At 54.3% G+C, this 14,603-nt stretch overlaps 3 protein-coding genes across 6 annotated transcripts; 2 read left to right on the top strand and 1 right to left on the bottom strand.

The window, feature by feature from the left end:
- Window positions 1–78: 78 nt before the first annotated feature.
- ARL16 (ADP ribosylation factor like GTPase 16) lies at window positions 79–3,592 on the top strand. 2 transcript variants are annotated; one of them, XM_049860877.1, is made up of 5 exons: window positions 79–172; window positions 259–316; window positions 799–912; window positions 1,507–1,571; window positions 1,710–3,592. In XM_049860877.1, exons 1-5 carry the CDS (start codon window positions 111–113, stop codon window positions 1,879–1,881), a joined length of 471 nt encoding a protein of 156 aa, XP_049716834.1. In that variant the 5' UTR covers window positions 79–110; the 3' UTR covers window positions 1,882–3,592. The 2 variants fall into 2 exon arrangements, with proteins under 2 accessions (XP_049716834.1, XP_049716833.1); XM_049860876.1 differs by having other exon boundaries at window positions 1,456–1,571.
- A 29-nt stretch (window positions 3,593–3,621) lies between these two features.
- On the bottom strand, window positions 3,622–7,917 carry OXLD1 (oxidoreductase like domain containing 1). Of its 2 annotated transcripts, none has more exons than XM_049860878.1 (2): window positions 7,799–7,917; window positions 3,622–6,303 (listed from the first exon to the last, which is right to left on the bottom strand). In XM_049860878.1, exons 1-2 carry the CDS (start codon window positions 7,880–7,882, stop codon window positions 5,881–5,883), a joined length of 507 nt encoding a protein of 168 aa, XP_049716835.1. In that variant the 5' UTR covers window positions 7,883–7,917; the 3' UTR covers window positions 3,622–5,880. The 2 variants fall into 2 exon arrangements, 1 of the variants encoding a protein (XP_049716835.1); XR_007514163.1 differs by having other exon boundaries at window positions 6,217–6,303; window positions 7,217–7,892.
- Window positions 7,918–8,008: 91 nt separating this feature from the next.
- On the top strand, window positions 8,009–13,018 carry CCDC137 (coiled-coil domain containing 137). 2 transcript variants are annotated; one of them, XR_007514174.1, is made up of 7 exons: window positions 8,009–8,176; window positions 8,548–8,681; window positions 9,696–9,927; window positions 11,465–11,547; window positions 11,763–11,842; window positions 12,022–12,301; window positions 12,513–13,018. XR_007514174.1 is itself a non-coding variant. In XM_049860957.1 (6 exons), the coding sequence occupies exons 1-6, from the start codon at window positions 8,037–8,039 to the stop codon at window positions 12,232–12,234; spliced, it is 882 nt and encodes a 293-aa protein (XP_049716914.1). In that variant the 5' UTR covers window positions 8,009–8,036; the 3' UTR covers window positions 12,235–13,018. The 2 variants fall into 2 exon arrangements, 1 of the variants encoding a protein (XP_049716914.1); XM_049860957.1 differs by having other exon boundaries at window positions 12,022–13,018.
- The last annotated feature ends 1,585 nt before the right edge of the window (window positions 13,019–14,603 follow it).

Here is a 14,603-nt window from a genome sequence, read left to right as displayed (position 1 = left end):
CCAATGAGAAGTCCGGAGGCGGGGCCCGTCCAATGAGCGCGAGGCGGGGGCGGGCCCTGCGTTGCCACGGCGCCGAGCTACGGGTGCCGGCGGGGGAGGGCGGTGTCGGCATGTGTCTCCTGTTAGGGGCCGCGGGCGTCGGGAAGACGCTGCTGGTGAAGCGACTGCAGAATATCCTTCCGCACCGGACGGGGGGCGGGTGTGCGGTGCGCGGGGTCCCTCCGCTCGGCCCCGCTCGGGTCCTTGACCGCACGCACAGCTGAGCGCCCATGACGGGAAGGGCGACCTGGGGGACCCTCCCCCGACGCGGCCCACGGTAGGTGCCACCCGCAGGTCCCTCGCGATGGGAGCCGTCGCGGTTGCCGAGCGCGTCAGGCTGTTGAGGTGGATGCTACGCCCAGCCTCCGGGGAGGCGTGTGGGGTCTCCGCGAGGAGGCCGCCCCCACCGGCACCGCGGGGCGCTCTTGCCCCCCCACCTCCCCCTCCCGCGGGGCGCTCTTGCCCCCCCACCCTCTCCCTCCCGCGGGCCGCTCTTGCTCCTCACAGTTGTCCCCTGTCCCCAGAGACCCCGCTGGCTGGCCGCTCACAAGACGAGTTCCCCTGAGGACGGTGGTGCTGCGGCCACAGCGTGGAGGGCAGGTCCCTGGCAGCACCTTGAGTCTCCTGTTCCACTCTGCCTCAGCGGAGCCCTTGGAGAGAGGGCGGTTTGGGTTCTGATCCCGGTGCAGAGTGCTGGGCAGGCTCTGCTGAGGATTGACGAGGAGAAGCCTCTTATCGATCTCCTTGTTTCTCCCGCAGGTGGGCACTAACCTCACCAACATCGTGGTCCAGAAGAAGATCACCATCAGGGAGCTAGGGGGGTGCATGAGCCCCATCTGGCCCAGTTACTACGGAAACTGCCATGCTCTCCTGGTGGGTCATGACTCCTGGGACTTCCTCTGGGCAGTAGGGTTCTTTCTGGCCTTGCCTAGCCCAGGGCCTTGCTTTGCCTGCCACAGGGTTTGGATCCTATGATGGCTGTGGTAGGCGAGGCAGCGAGTCCCATGTGGGACCCAAGCCTGGTCTCCACTGTGCAGGCTCCAGAGCTACACTCGCAGTGGCTGGCCCAGGGCAGTGTTTGGTCTCTGCAGACGGCTGTCCCTGCCTCTCTCTGTCTTGACCCCCTGGGTTTGTATGTTCACATGTGACATGTGTATCTCTCTGCCCTCATCCTGACAAGGTTTGGGCCCTACATTCCAGACCCTTAGAGAACTGGTGGCCACATGAATGGAGGCTTCCGTGGAGGGGAAGGCAGAAAGAAGGGATACCAAGTTACCCCACACGACTCTTTTTCCTCTGCTTCTGCCTGTTACGAGAGCCCTCGGTTATGAGTCACCTTGTCTTGTCTTCTGGAGCCAGGGCTGGGCCCCGGGGATCCCCAGTGTGGGCGTTCCTGATCTCTCCTTTCTTCCCCAGTTTGTGCTGGATGCCTCTGACCCCACACAGCTGTCTGTGTCCTGTTCGCAGCTCCTGGGTCTCCTTTCAGCAGAACAACTTGCAGAAGCATCTGTCCTTATACTCTTCAATAAAATGTGAGGGTCTGTGAGCTGAGGGAGGGGGCGCCCCAGGCAGAGCTCCTGAGTGTAGCCAGGGGTTGGCTCTTTAGGGATGGGGTTTGGCTGGGGGCTCTGGGGCAGCTGCCGGTCTGACTGGTGCTGCTTTTATCACAGCGACCTGCCCTGTTACGTGAGTGTGGAGGAGTTGAAGTCATTAATGAGGCTCCCAGATATCATCGCCTGTGCCAAGCAGAACATCACCACAGCGGAAATCAGTGCACGCAAAGGCACTGGCTTGGCAGGGGTTCTGCGCTGGCTCCAGGACACCCACAGAGCCAGCTGTTGATGGCCAGGTGGGGCGACTTGACTGGCTCGCTCTGTGGTGGGGCCGAGGGGGATGCTACAAGGGCTCCACGGTTGGTTCTTGTAGGGGCAGAATGACCCTTGTGAGCCTGAGAAGACAGTTCTGTGCTGAGTTGCAGTGATAGGTAAACTGAAGTACTAGACACTTGTCCTCAGATTGCTCCCACTGAAGAGACTATCCCTGAGGCTGGGAGAGGAGGATAGGCCTCGTGGGCAGCTCGTCCTGCTGCCATCCTTGGTAGCACCATCTGGGGGCTCTGCGGTTTGCTCCCCATGCTGGGAGCAAATCTTGTTCAGAACAGTGCCCTAAGTCCTTGCCTGACAAACTCCAAACTCTGTGTCTTTGTGCGGACCATGTGTCCCCACAGAAGACCTGAGGTGGATGGTGTGATGTCCCTGTTGGAAACGAGAGTCATGTGCCCACGCGGTTGTTGGTTCAGTAAATGTTTATTCAGTGCCTGCCAGGTGCCAGCCCTAGGAGCTGTAGGCGTACAGGGTTCTGTGGCTCTAGGGACGGGGCGCGGAGATGTTCGGAAGCAGTCCAGGAAGAAGATGGCAAGTTCTTTAGCAGGTCTTCAGTGAGGGCCGTCCCCCCATGGGCTCATAACATGAAAAGCTGAGGTGTCCCTGTGTCTTGAGAGATGTTTTTTGCAAATAGATGTTATTTGTTACCCAACTGCTAGAGTGTTGAACATCATGATTTGCCCTGTGTTCCCACCGTTATTTTATTTTATGGTTAAAAGTTCAAGTTGTACCACCAGTTGTACCACCAGCCGTGTAGGACACAGCAGACCTGGCCCCAGCCCTCCTCACCCTGAGGATCCCTTTTATTCCCTCTAGCTCTTCCATTCTCTCCTAAGACCCACCTCCACAGCCCTCAGCAGCCCACCCCCAGTGCTAGCCCACGGGCACAATGGCTCCAAGCTGGGCAGGAGCTACTGAGTGCAGTTGTGGCCCTGGCACCGCCCTTACGTCCCCTCCCCACCGTCCCCACCCCACCGTCCCCACATTGCCATCACCATTTCGTTAATTCAGGTGCAGTGTCTGCATTGTTGTGACCACGGAAATACTGTCCACAGTAACGCTTCCTGGCGTGCTGTGAGGATCTTTCTTTTCTGATACGATTTATCTTTTTTGAATTGCTCTATTCATTCCTTTGCCTAGTTTTTGCAGTCCTCACCTCCAACTCAGCACCAAACAGTCCACCAGAACTCTAAAACCTTCATACTGTTAAACACATGAGGTGTTTCGTCCATTTTTGTCTTGGACACTTCCCCTCATGGGCCCCTCTGTCCCCTGCTCCAGTCTGGTGGTAGACATTCAGTCTCTGGGCCATGGGCACTGGTCAGGAAAAAAGAGAAAAGACACAAGCTACTAATACCTGAGATAAGCAAGGTGACATCATTACAGAGTCTACGGATACTACAAGGATATAAAGGAATATGATGAGCACCTTTATGTCAATAAGTTCATCCCCTTAAACAAAATGGACACGTTCTTTGAAAAGAAAAATGACCACAGCTCAGTCAAGAAGAAACAACCTGGGTCATTCTATATCTTTTTTAAAATTTGAGTTTGTAGTTAAAAACCTTTCAACAAAGAAAACTCCAGGCCCAGATAACCTCACTGATGGTTCTGCAAGACCATTAAAAAAAAAAAACTCATTTCAATTAAAAATTAAACAGAAATGTTAACAAACCTACACAAACCATTTAATTGACCTTGAAAAAGTTTTTTATTATACATGTTTATTATACATAATGTTAAGGAATTTTAAACTGGAAAATTCTCCACCGAAAAGAAGAAACTAAGTAGGAAAGCGGTGTCGTGTGCAGGAATTTGCTGTAGCCTCTGTCAGCAAAGATGGACTCTGGGTGGACTGGTGGACTGCAGCACATTATTCTTCACCACGTGTCAGTGTGTCATCTACAGGTAGCCAGCATCACCTCCTGGCCCCTAGCCCTAAATAGGTCCCCGTTGTTCTTAGAACAAAAAGCTGAATGTGGCTGAGAGCCTGCAGGATCTAAACCTGCTGCTGTCTTCAGGCTCATCTCCCACCACTCACACCACCCTACAAGGCTAAGTGAGAAATCATGCTAATTCTATACAAACTTACCGGAAACTGAACAAGAGAGAACACTTCTAAACTCACCCTTTGAGGCCAGCATAGGCTGATACTAAAACCAGACAACACCTCACGAAAAAAAATACAAAGATTCTAAAACAAATCAAATTGAATCTAGCAATACATAAGAATAGTACCTCACAACCAAGTGGTATTTGTCCCAGGGGTGTAGGATTGAACACATGATCAGTGTAATTCACCAGATTAACAAGCTAAGAGAGAAGAACTTTATGATTACCTAGGTGCAGCAGAAGCATCTGACAAAATCCAACACCCACTCACAGGGGGGAAAAAAAAAACTATGAATGGAACTTCCTCAGCTTGGCAAAGACACTAGAGTAACGTGATTCTTTACACAGAAAGTTTCTTTTCTGCTAAGATCAGAAGCAAGGCAAGGATGTGTGCTCTCATCACTCCCATTCAATACTAGTGGAGGTACCAACCAGTACAGGAGAGCAAGAAAAAGACAAAAGGTATCAAGACTGAAAGGGAAGAAGGAAAACTGAGGAAGACATGATCAACAATAGAAAATCTGATGGAAGCACACAAAAAGCTATCAGGACTAAAAAGTTTAGCAAGGTTGCAGGATAGAAGAACAATACACAAAAATCAACATATTTCTATATATTAACTGTGAACACTTAGGAATAAAACTGACAAAAGATGGTGCAGGACCTGCACACTTAACATCTCAAAACATTGCTTGAGATAAACTAAGGAAAACCTAAATAAATGTAGAAATACACTATGCTTGTAGGCTGGAAGATTGAGTGTTGTTTAGATGTCAGTTCTCCCCAAATTGTTCTATAGATTCATTGCAATTCCAAACTGTCCCAGCAGGCATTGATAAACTGATGGACAAAGTGATTCTAATATTTATAGAGACGTGCAGATGGCCTAAAAAATGGCCAAAACAACTTTAAAATAGAAGAAACAAATGTTGGAGGGAAGAGTTACACTACCTGATTTTAAGACTTCCTTAAAACTACAAGTATGAAACCAAAAACCTATTGCCGTCAAGTTGATCCTGACTCATAGTGACCCTACAAGACACAGCAGAACTGCCCATAGGGTTTCCAAGGAGTGGCTGGTGGATTCAAACTGCCAAGCTTTTGGTCAGCAGCTGAACACTTAACCACTGTGCCACCAGGGCTCCACAGGTATCAAGTCAGTGGTATAGGTGTAAAGATGGCTACATCAATGGAACAGGAACCCGGAAGTAGAACCACACGCATACATCATGAATTGACTTAAGAAAATGAAAGGAGTTTCATAGAGAAAGGATAGTCTTTTTCACCAAAGGGTGCAGTCAGCCTCAGAAGCAATGCCTGGGTGGGTTGGAGTGCTGATCGCCAAGCAGTGTTTAGACCCTGCATGCTGAGCTGCTAGGTGGGGTGTCTCCTCAAGGACCTTAACGGGATGGCCTGGAGCTGGGTGGCCCCCTAGGCTGTCCGGGGGTGCTCATGCCTGTCAAAGCAGCCCTCTGTGACCAGAGCTGATCTCAGAACAGCCTCTGGGGACCCTGGGGTCACTGTAACTTGACTGTAAAGGAAGTGGGGCCTTATGGTCCCTCCAGGGCTGCTGTTGAGGAAGGCATTCCATAAGCTTATGAGGCCAGCCTGCATTGCTTCCTGTGAGGAGGTGACAGGGGTCTTACCTGCCTGAGGACCCAGAAAGCAGCACAAAGCCGCCTGTTTAAGCCAACAGAGTATGCATTTATTCCCGGGTAAAGTCGGTAATTACTCATACTCCCGTTCAGCCTGAGAAATCCCATAGAAGTGGCTTGAATCTCAGGGCCCTTATTGCCCCCGTGCAGAAGCTGCCAGGCCAGGGTCTCCGCGGGGAGGGTGAGCCGGTTCAGTCGCCGGGGCGCATGCGCAGCTGGATCTCGGTCCTGATGAAGGCCCTGAGGTTTTCATCAGCCACATGCGTCTCCAGGGCGGCCAGCGCCCGCTGCCCGCCATCCTGGTAGTGCTGCAGCAGTGCCTCCGCGTATGCCACCCATACGCAGTTGGGGCAGCCGCTCATGCAGCAGTTCGTGGGGGGCTGGAGCTCAGGCGGCAGGGGGTATAGGGGCTCTGCAGGGCCCCCACTGGGCAGGGAAGACTTGGGCTGCACGATGCCATCCGCACCTGCCTGGGGGCCTGCTTCTTTGTGGTCCTTCCCGAAAGCTCTGCGGCCATCACCGATTCGAACCCCGGCAAGATGCCTGTGAAGGCCCCCGCTGCCACCTCTCAGCAGCCCTTGGCACCAGTCCCCGCTGGAGAGCCGTTGTGTCCCCTAAGGATGCAGACAGACACATGACCTTCAGGAGGCCAGTCAGAGGCCTCGCCTGCCCAGCACCGGGGAATCCACCTCTCCTGACATGGGCAGGTGGCTCCATGTCCTCTCAGCATCTCTCCACTGGCAAATTACTTCTACGGAATCAACTAGACAGCACTGGGTTATGGGTTAGAGAGAGCCCTGGTGGCGCCAGTTGGTGGTTCAAACCCACTAGCTGCTCAACAGGAGAAAGGTGTGACAGTCCACTTCCATAAAGATTAAACAGACAAAAACCAAACCCTTTACCTTCAAGTTGATTGTGACTCATAGGAACCCTATAGGACAGGGTAGGGTTTCCAAAGAGCAGCTGGTGGATTCAAACTGCTGGCCTTTTGGTTAACAGCCAAGCTCTTAATCACTGCCCCACCAGGGCTCTGCTCTAAAGATTACAGCCTTGGGAACCCTATGGGGCAGTTCTACTCCTATAGGGCTGCTGTGAGTTGGAATTGACTCCGTGACAACAGGTTTTTTTGGGTTTAGGTTTAGCTTCCCATCGAAGTCTAGGTTGCTATGAAGATTATATGATATGATTCATGTGAGGGTCGGGTTCAGAGCCTGAGACAGGGCTTTGCAGCTGCAGTGGTGGGAGAGTGGAACCCTGTTAGCTCCTGCCCAGACCCCCACCTCCCCCTCTCCAACCAAAACCCATTGCCCATGAGCTGATTCCAATGCACAGCGGACCTACAGGACAGAGTAGAACTGCCCCATAGAGCATACTGCCACATCTTTCTCCTGCGGAGCGTTGGTTTGCAGTCCAGCGCTTAACTACTGCACCACCAGGGCTCCTCCCCTCCCCAACCAGAGCAGTTAATCCCCAAAAGCCCCGAGGGCAGCCAGCCCTTCCCCTGCTTCCGCTCCCTCCTTCCAGTACCTATTTTCCTCCCGACATATCATAATTTTCACTTTTCATTTACTTGTTGGCCTCTTCCTGCGAGGAGCAATCTCAGGGAATCTCCAACGCCTAGAAGGGCTCGCACACAGCAGGCGTTCAATAGGTGCTTCTTGGATGAACAAACGTGCTCAATAAACCTCGGAAGCTCCTATCCCGGGGCGCTGCATCTGTCCAGGGTGGCGAGAACACCCTTCTCAGATTTGGGGTGGGTGCCTGGCCAGGGCGGAAAGCGTTGCTCTAGCCCTAGGTGACAGCACCGCGAGGTCTCAGCACACGCACGGTGGGGACCGGTACTGCCCCGCTTCAGGAGCCTCTCGGGGGTCCCTACCCAAGACCCCTGAGCAGTGCGCTCCAAGATCGGGTGGCGCCCTGGAACCCAAGGAGCACACAATGGAGGAGCGGAGGCCCGAGGCCGCGCAGGGGGGAAGCGGAGGCCGGGAAGGTGCTGGGCCGCCAGACCCTGACGCAGCGGACTCCGGCCTCTCGAGCTTCCTGGGCACGGGTGGGCCCCTGCCTCGGACCCTGCTCCGGCCGCGCCTGGAGGTCCCGCCCAATACTTGCCCAGCCGCGGGCTGCAGCGACCACCGCCCGGCCGCCCGTGGCCACGCTCCGCAACAACACCTCCGGCAGACCTCGGCCCGCCATTAGCAGGCGGTCTCCCGGGCCAATACCCGTCTGGCAGGGCGCTACGCTCATCCAATGAGCAAGGGGCTGAACGCAGGAAGCGGAAATGTGGCCCGTGGGCGGGAACAAGTGGGCAGGGCGGAAGTGCCTTCTCCCGGGAAGCTCCGCGTGTGGGATGGCAAGACCTCGGCGCCGAGCGGCTGGGCCGGCGGGCTCGGGAGGCCCGGGGCAGCAGCAGGGGCTGCGGCGGCAACAGCAGCAGCAGGAGGAACTGCGGGGGAAGCAGCGTCCGGCTCCGCGGCCGGGGCCTCGCAGGTGGGTGCCCTCTCGGGTCGTTCCCCCCGCCGCGCCGGGCTCCGGGGACCCTCTTTCCGGGAGCTCGCCCTCGTACACTTCTCCCCCGGTCTGGCTTAGGTGCCCTTCCGCTGTCTGAGCCCATGGCTGACGCCCAGGGAAGAGTACTTGGGTGAATGGAGGAGGTCAAGGAATGACAGGCTTCCCAGCACTTTCAAAGAATCTTTCACTCTGGCAGTTCTGTGGGAAGCCAGTTCAGGGACAGTTTCCGGATGAGGAGGACAGGAAAGATTCCTGCTCCCTACACACCGCAGCAGCCGGGGCCGGGCTGGCGTGGTTTTCTGCTCCGTGTGCCGTCCTTGGACAGGTCTCACCCGTGTTTTCTTCCCCAGCCAAGAAAAGAAGAAAGTGAATTGTAAGCCCAAGAACCAGGACGAACAGGAGATCCCTTTCCGGCTCCGAGAGATCATGAGGAGCCGCCAGCAGATGAGGAACCCTATCAGTAACAAGAAGAGGAGGAAAGAAGGTAATGTGAAGGCCTGTGCTGGGTGGCTGAGAAGCTTTGTGTACCCGGATCCACTTAATTACCCAAATGTTTGATGGAGTTTCAAGCAAAGATCCTTGATCCAAGAGTGCTGGGTGTGTAGGACACGTAAAGGACTGAAGCAGTGACAGGCAGCAGGTGGCAGTGTGGTTCCAGATGAGGCATGAGAAGAAGCCTTCAGGAGTGGGTGCAAGGCAGTTCTTACCAGTTCAGTCATGGCCGAGGAGGCAAAACCGGAATAGACCTGAGTGTTTAAAATTTGGGCGAATCGGAATAATAATCCTGAATGGGAAAAATTATACGCCGAATCCCTGCTAGAAACATAATCTCTTTCTTAGAAAACAAGAGCAGCATATGCATTGCATAGCAACCAAATCTTTTGCCTGTTGGATTTTGAGCAGAGTCGGAAGCAGTGGTGCCCCACTCAGAGATGGTGGCTGACCCACCTACTGTGAACTTGTGTTGCTCTCCACGGTCCTGCCAGTAATCCAGTCTGATGCATCAGGCTCCTGAAAGGGCTTGCGGTTCCTCTTCTGAGTCTCCCACTCCAGGGCTTCAACCTGTAATTTTCCCCGTTCTGGTTATCATTCTGGATCACCCAAATTGTGAAAATTTGGGTCTGTTCCATTTTCTTTTTCTCGGCCATTACTGAACCAGCTCAAACTGGTTCAAAGCCCTGGGGTGAAGAGCAGTTCAAGGGCCTCCTAGACCTTGGTCAAAAGTGTTGAGTTTTTTCCTCCAAGAACAGTGGAGACCCATGAGAAGATTTTAAGCAGGGGGTGGCTGGTTCAGATTAACTTCTAGAAAAGTAGTGATTCGGGAGCAGGAGTGAATGCGGGCAGGCCACAGAGGCTACTGCAAATGGGATGTGGCGGCTGCTTAGACTAGTGACAGTTGCTTGCTCCTGGGAGGGGAAGTGGGTGCGGGTGGCCTGCCCCAGTGTGACTGCTCTCTCCTGCCCCTCACACCCCCTCTGAGGTCTCTCTTTGTTCTCAGCCCGTGTAGCCTTCAGAAAGACACTGGAAAAGGAGGCCAGGGGGATGGAGCCAGACATTGCCGTCCCCAAGTTCAGGCGGAAGAAGTGGGAATCGGACAGGGCCTATATCCAGCACATGGAGCAGGAGACCCAGCACGTGCTCTTCCTCAGCAAGAACCAGGCTGTCCGGCAGCCTGAGGCACAAGACGCCCCCAAGAGGGACAAGAAGGAGAAGTCGGAGTGCAGGAAGGTGTGAGTGTGGCAGGTGGGGGTCGGGTCCACTCTGGGGTCCTGGGGAGGGAGAGCTGAGGGTACCCAGTATCATCTTCTTCAGTGACAGTGGCTTGCTGCCAGGGGGTACCCATGTGCCCCACCTGCAAGTCAGGGACTCTAGGCCTGCACATGGATAGAAGTTAAGCCCTGCTCAGTCAACAGATATGCCAGCGGCAGAGCTTCTTGACCTGGGGACTCAAGGAGCTATGAGGCGAAACAGTGAAGACCTTGTTCTGGCTCTGCTTTTTTCTGGGGGAGCAGCCAAGGGGCCCAGGAGCCAGTCATGCCCTGGGATCACTTGTGATGGGAGGGTGAGGAAAGATGAGGCTCAGTCCCCGCCCCAGGAGAGCCCGCCGGCCACCGGGGACCTTGCCTGCCCCTGGGGTGTTAGTACTTGGGGTCGGTGTACAAGAAGCCACCCTTACTCCTGCTTGGCTGGCTCCCTTTTCACCCCGCTTGGACCTGGATTAGGGGGTCAGTTTCCCGTTTTCCTCTTCCTGGTCTGAAGGAAGTTTGACTTTGTTGTTGGCTCTGCCATCTGCATGGGCTCTGTAGCCTCTCTGGGCCCAGCATCCTCCTCTGTAAGGTAGAAGTGACAGCATCTTTTCGTTGAGCAGGGTGGTCACGAGGCTCAAATGTCTTCACAGAAGCTCCTGAGGCTGGTCTTCAGCACTTGGAGGAAGCCCTGCCCAGCACCACCCCACAGCCCCTGAGAAAAACTGTGTGTTGCCTCCCTGAGCTAGCAGCGTGGTCTCAGCAAACGGGGGCTTCCTGAGACGCTGCTCTGCCTTACTGCAACGTTTGGTACAAGCCAGCCCAAGCTTTCCCCAGGGGTTCAGGAGAACGGCTACAGTTGTGGGTTTCTCTCTTTGCTGGTGTTAACAGGACACACCCGTTTGAGCCTATAAGTGTTGTGATATCAGAGAGATTGTTTCCAGCTTTGTGGTTTTATTGTGTGTGAATTCCTAACATAAGTGTAGTCGCATTACCGGTAAAAATTATATCACAGGAAATTGATTCCGGATACTGCCCAAAGCCTGGAGGATTCCCCCGGGGTTCCCGAAACCACCAGGAAACTTGAAGGTTATGAAGTCATATGAAGGGCAGCACGTGATGGGTGACACTGGCAGCCCCGTTTAGAGCAGGTTTCTCAGCAGCAGCACCAGGGATACCTGGGGCCAGGACACTTTGCTGTGGGGTGTCCTGTGCACTGTGGGGTATATAGGGCAGCCCTGTTCTCTACCCACAGAGGGCCAGGAAGTCTCCTTCACCCTCTTTGTAATGAACAGACATTACCCAGTGTCCCTTGGGGAGCAGGATCACCCCCAACTGAGAGCCCCAGGTATCAACAGTAGAGAGGGCCTGTTGGGTTCAGTGTGTCTCTGATGGAGTGAGTGTGGACGTGGCGGCAGCCAGCTGGGCCGGGGCCCCATACCACTTGTGGACAATTCCTGCCTTCTCAAGTCCGCTGCAGTGGGAGCTCGAGAATCTGACCAGGGTCACTTTTCCTGCTCAGGTTCCAGAAGCGGAGGCTGGATAAAGTCCGTCAGAGGAAGGAGGACAAGGCTGCAGACAGGCTGGAACGGGAGCTGCTCCAAGGTAGCTGCCCTCGGTCCCAGTGGCGGTGCCCTGGGGTCAGCCCATTCTCCCACCAGCGGGCACTGCCTGGCCCCTGGGTCTCTCTGTGTCCACAGCTATAAACCAGTGCGTCAGTCTGAGTTCCATGTCCTGGACTGCAGGGGAGGGTGGGCGGACAGGCAGTGGCGGCTGTGGTGCCAGAGCTGCAGATGTCAGCGGTACTCTCTGCCATCCAGACACGGTGAAGTTTGGGGAAGTGGCCCTGCAGCCCCCAGAGCTGACTGCCAGGCCCAGGAAGAGCGTGGGCAGGGAGCAGGTAAGCAGAGGGACTATGGGGCGGGAGTTGGCAGCACTGTCCCAGAGCAGGAAACCTCCTTGGGTGTCTGCTGCGGGACCAGGTCTAGGGCCTGCGGATGCAAGCTCCCATGTCCTCGTGGGGTCCGAGTGCCAGACTGATCAAGGCTCTGCGTCGTCTGACTTCTCTTCCTCCTGCAGCCTGGCAAGAAGTCACTGATGCTAAGGATGCTTTTGGGCCCTGGCAGCGCATCCCAGCCTCTGAGCCCATCGCTGGCCCGGCAGCGGTTCGTGGAGGAGGAGAGAGAGCGGGTGGTGCAGGCCTACCGCACACTGAAGAAACTGAAGCAGCAGCAGCAGGGCCCTCAGTCCTCCTGCCTCCCACCTGGGAAGAAGCCAGGGGTGCATCTCTGACTACAAGATCCGCAGCCTGGCCTGTGCTCTGTGAAGCTGACTCCGGGCTGCTGCACTTGGCTAGAAGGTGAGGGGAGAATAAGCCGGAGCTGGCCTGCATAGAGGGGCCTCCCCCGGACACGCCTGCAAGGCTCCCAGGAGCACAGGCACCAGCACTCAAGTGTGCAGAGGACTCCAGGTCACAACGGGGTTTGGCTTGGCCAGAAATGGGGGCAGCTTGGGGCGTGAGGCCTGGCAGTACCCTGAGCACTCCTGTTTGTCTCTGGCTTCCCTCTCAGACATCCCCAGACAGGAAGACCAGACTGGGCCTGCAGGACCACTCTTTGTACCCACTGTTCCCTGGCATATTGAGGCAGGCACTGCCCAGCCTGACCACACGATTGACCAGCAGAATTTCAACAGAAGAATTGGGCAGGACCCTGTCTTTGTTCTCCAGGGCGACAGCTGATGGGCATGGACAGAACAGGGCCTAAGGCCAGGTGAGGGAGGATGGACCCACACTCTTGTGTCTTAGGATCTCCAGAAGCAGCTTCTGCCCCGGGTCCCTGCTGTGTGCCAGTTGGGCTGGGCTAAGGGGGCTTATTCTCAGGGAAGGCCTATGTTTGCAGAAACACAGGATGCCACTGAGACTTCAGAGGCTCATCCAGGTCCTGAATGGCAACCTGGGGTATTCTGGCCATTCCTTGTTTCTTGTTTCAAAGGCTGGGCCATCTGGGGTGCTTTTGTTTTTAAGTCAACTTTATTGAGGTATAAATTGCCAACAATAAAATACAGCCATCTTGAATGAGTTCACAAATCCATGAATCCAGGCAGTCACTACCACAATCAAGATGAGGACCATTTCCATCACCCTCATATACTCCTGGCCCCACCCATGGCCCCAGAAACCATTGATCTGCTCTGTGCTCCTCTAAGTGAGATTTGGTTTTCCTCAAGTTCTGGGTAAATGAAATCGTGACATTTCAACATACATTTTTTTACAACACAGGAACTTTATTAGGTGAGCATTAGGATTACGTATCATAGAAAAGGACAATTCCAAGGTTTCAGGTGGTCAGTCGTGCATGCCAACAGGGAACACACTGAACAGAGCCCTAGTGAGCAATGACTGCCCCAGTACCTGTTACTCATCCTTCAGAACTGCGCCTTCCCCTTGAGACAAATCGGGAAGAAGGTAACGCAGACACGTCTGCTAGGTGATGTCTTCATTGTACTCTCCCTACTGAACTCGCAGTGACAGGGAGTGTCTCAGACCTTACTTAAAGCGTAGGTAGCGGGACTCAGAGTATATTCAGCGAGTTCTGCATAGAGGACAGCCAGGGTGAGGAAGAAATCAGCATACCCCCGAGGCTCCCCAACCCCAGGCCCAGAAAAGAAAGTGGGGAGGAGAAAGGGCCACCGCAGCCCTGAGTCTCCTCACCATCTTTGCAAACAGGCTTAGCACAGAATGTGATCCCTTCCTTTAAAGTCCAGGTAGAATCAGCTGTATTGGAAGGACAGTGTAATACGCAGTTACCCCAGTGAGCATAGGGTGAAATAGGCCTCAATTTACATAGGGTGAGAGATCAGGCCGTGACCTGACTCAGCGCAGATGGGGAGGTGTTAGTCAGCGACACCTGTGACAAAGACGTGGAAGAAGTCGATGCACATGGCTGGGGAGACGCGTCCACTGAGCTCAGCAAAAATTAGCACCTCGCCATTCCCAGACTGAGCTCGTTAAATAAGTTTACAAAAAGCCAAGATTCCAAGAGAAAATGAGCTGCTTTGGCTCGTGCATGATAGGCCTAGACCCTCCTCATACTGTCTTCATCTGTGTCCACACCAAATGCCATGTCGGGGTCCTTGGCTGGCAGAGCTGTTTGTCTTGGAGCTTGATTACTTTAGCTCTGAGCACAAGGCAGGCATTTCCTCACCGTGAGGAGAACAGAGATGGTATGTTCTATCCACTTGATCAGTGTGCTTTCATCAATCACTTAAATTCTCCGAGCCAAACTGGAAAGAGTCCATGCGTGGCCGTACCCGGTGCCCTGCACAGAGAGGCCTTTAGAGACCAGCCTGCAGTGGCTGGGGACACACTCCAGGATGCTCCAACTCGGCTGCCCGGTGCCTTATCCCTGCCTGATGACTCAGCATTGTGGTGAAATAAGTTCCTTTATGTGGCTGTTTGCCTTGATTTTTTGGAACAACCGCTTGAGAGATTTTTTTCTCCTAAGTCATGAGGAGTTACCTTTTCCCTAGTTTTCTACCGCAGAGGGTTTGTTACTTTTGTCCAGGTTGATTGACATTTCCTGGGTAAGCTGTAAGTAACTCGGTTTGATATTTTTTCCTGGTCCTGGGCTGCACCCTGCTCTGTGATTGGTATGCACCTT

Source organism: Elephas maximus, chromosome 19, assembly GCF_024166365.1.
Source record: "Elephas maximus indicus isolate mEleMax1 chromosome 19, mEleMax1 primary haplotype, whole genome shotgun sequence".
NCBI lineage: Eukaryota > Metazoa > Chordata > Mammalia > Proboscidea > Elephantidae > Elephas > Elephas maximus.
This window is presented reverse-complemented; position numbering and strand designations above follow the sequence as displayed.

Excerpts from the sequence above, each read along its gene's own strand:
- OXLD1 (XM_049860878.1), bottom strand. The coding sequence starts at position 7,882 with ATGGCGGGCCGAGGTCTGCCGGAGGTGTTGTTGCGGAGCGTGGCCACG. Across the intron at positions 6,304-7,798 it reads TCGCTGCAGCCCGCGGCTGG|GGGACACAACGGCTCTCCAG; the intron begins GCAAGTATTGGG and ends CTGCATCCTTAG.
- CCDC137 (XM_049860957.1), top strand. The coding sequence starts at position 8,037 with ATGGCAAGACCTCGGCGCCGAGCGGCTGGGCCGGCGGGCTCGGGAGGC. Across the intron at positions 8,682-9,695 it reads CAAGAAGAGGAGGAAAGAAG|CCCGTGTAGCCTTCAGAAAG; the intron begins GTAATGTGAAGG and ends CTTTGTTCTCAG. Across the intron at positions 9,928-11,464 it reads AAGTCGGAGTGCAGGAAGGT|GTTCCAGAAGCGGAGGCTGG; the intron begins GTGAGTGTGGCA and ends TTTCCTGCTCAG.
- ARL16 (XM_049860876.1), top strand. The coding sequence starts at position 111 with ATGTGTCTCCTGTTAGGGGCCGCGGGCGTCGGGAAGACGCTGCTGGTG. Across the intron at positions 173-258 it reads CTGGTGAAGCGACTGCAGAA|GCTGAGCGCCCATGACGGGA; the intron begins TATCCTTCCGCA and ends ACCGCACGCACA. Across the intron at positions 913-1,455 it reads GAAACTGCCATGCTCTCCTG|TTTGTGCTGGATGCCTCTGA; the intron begins GTGGGTCATGAC and ends TTTCTTCCCCAG.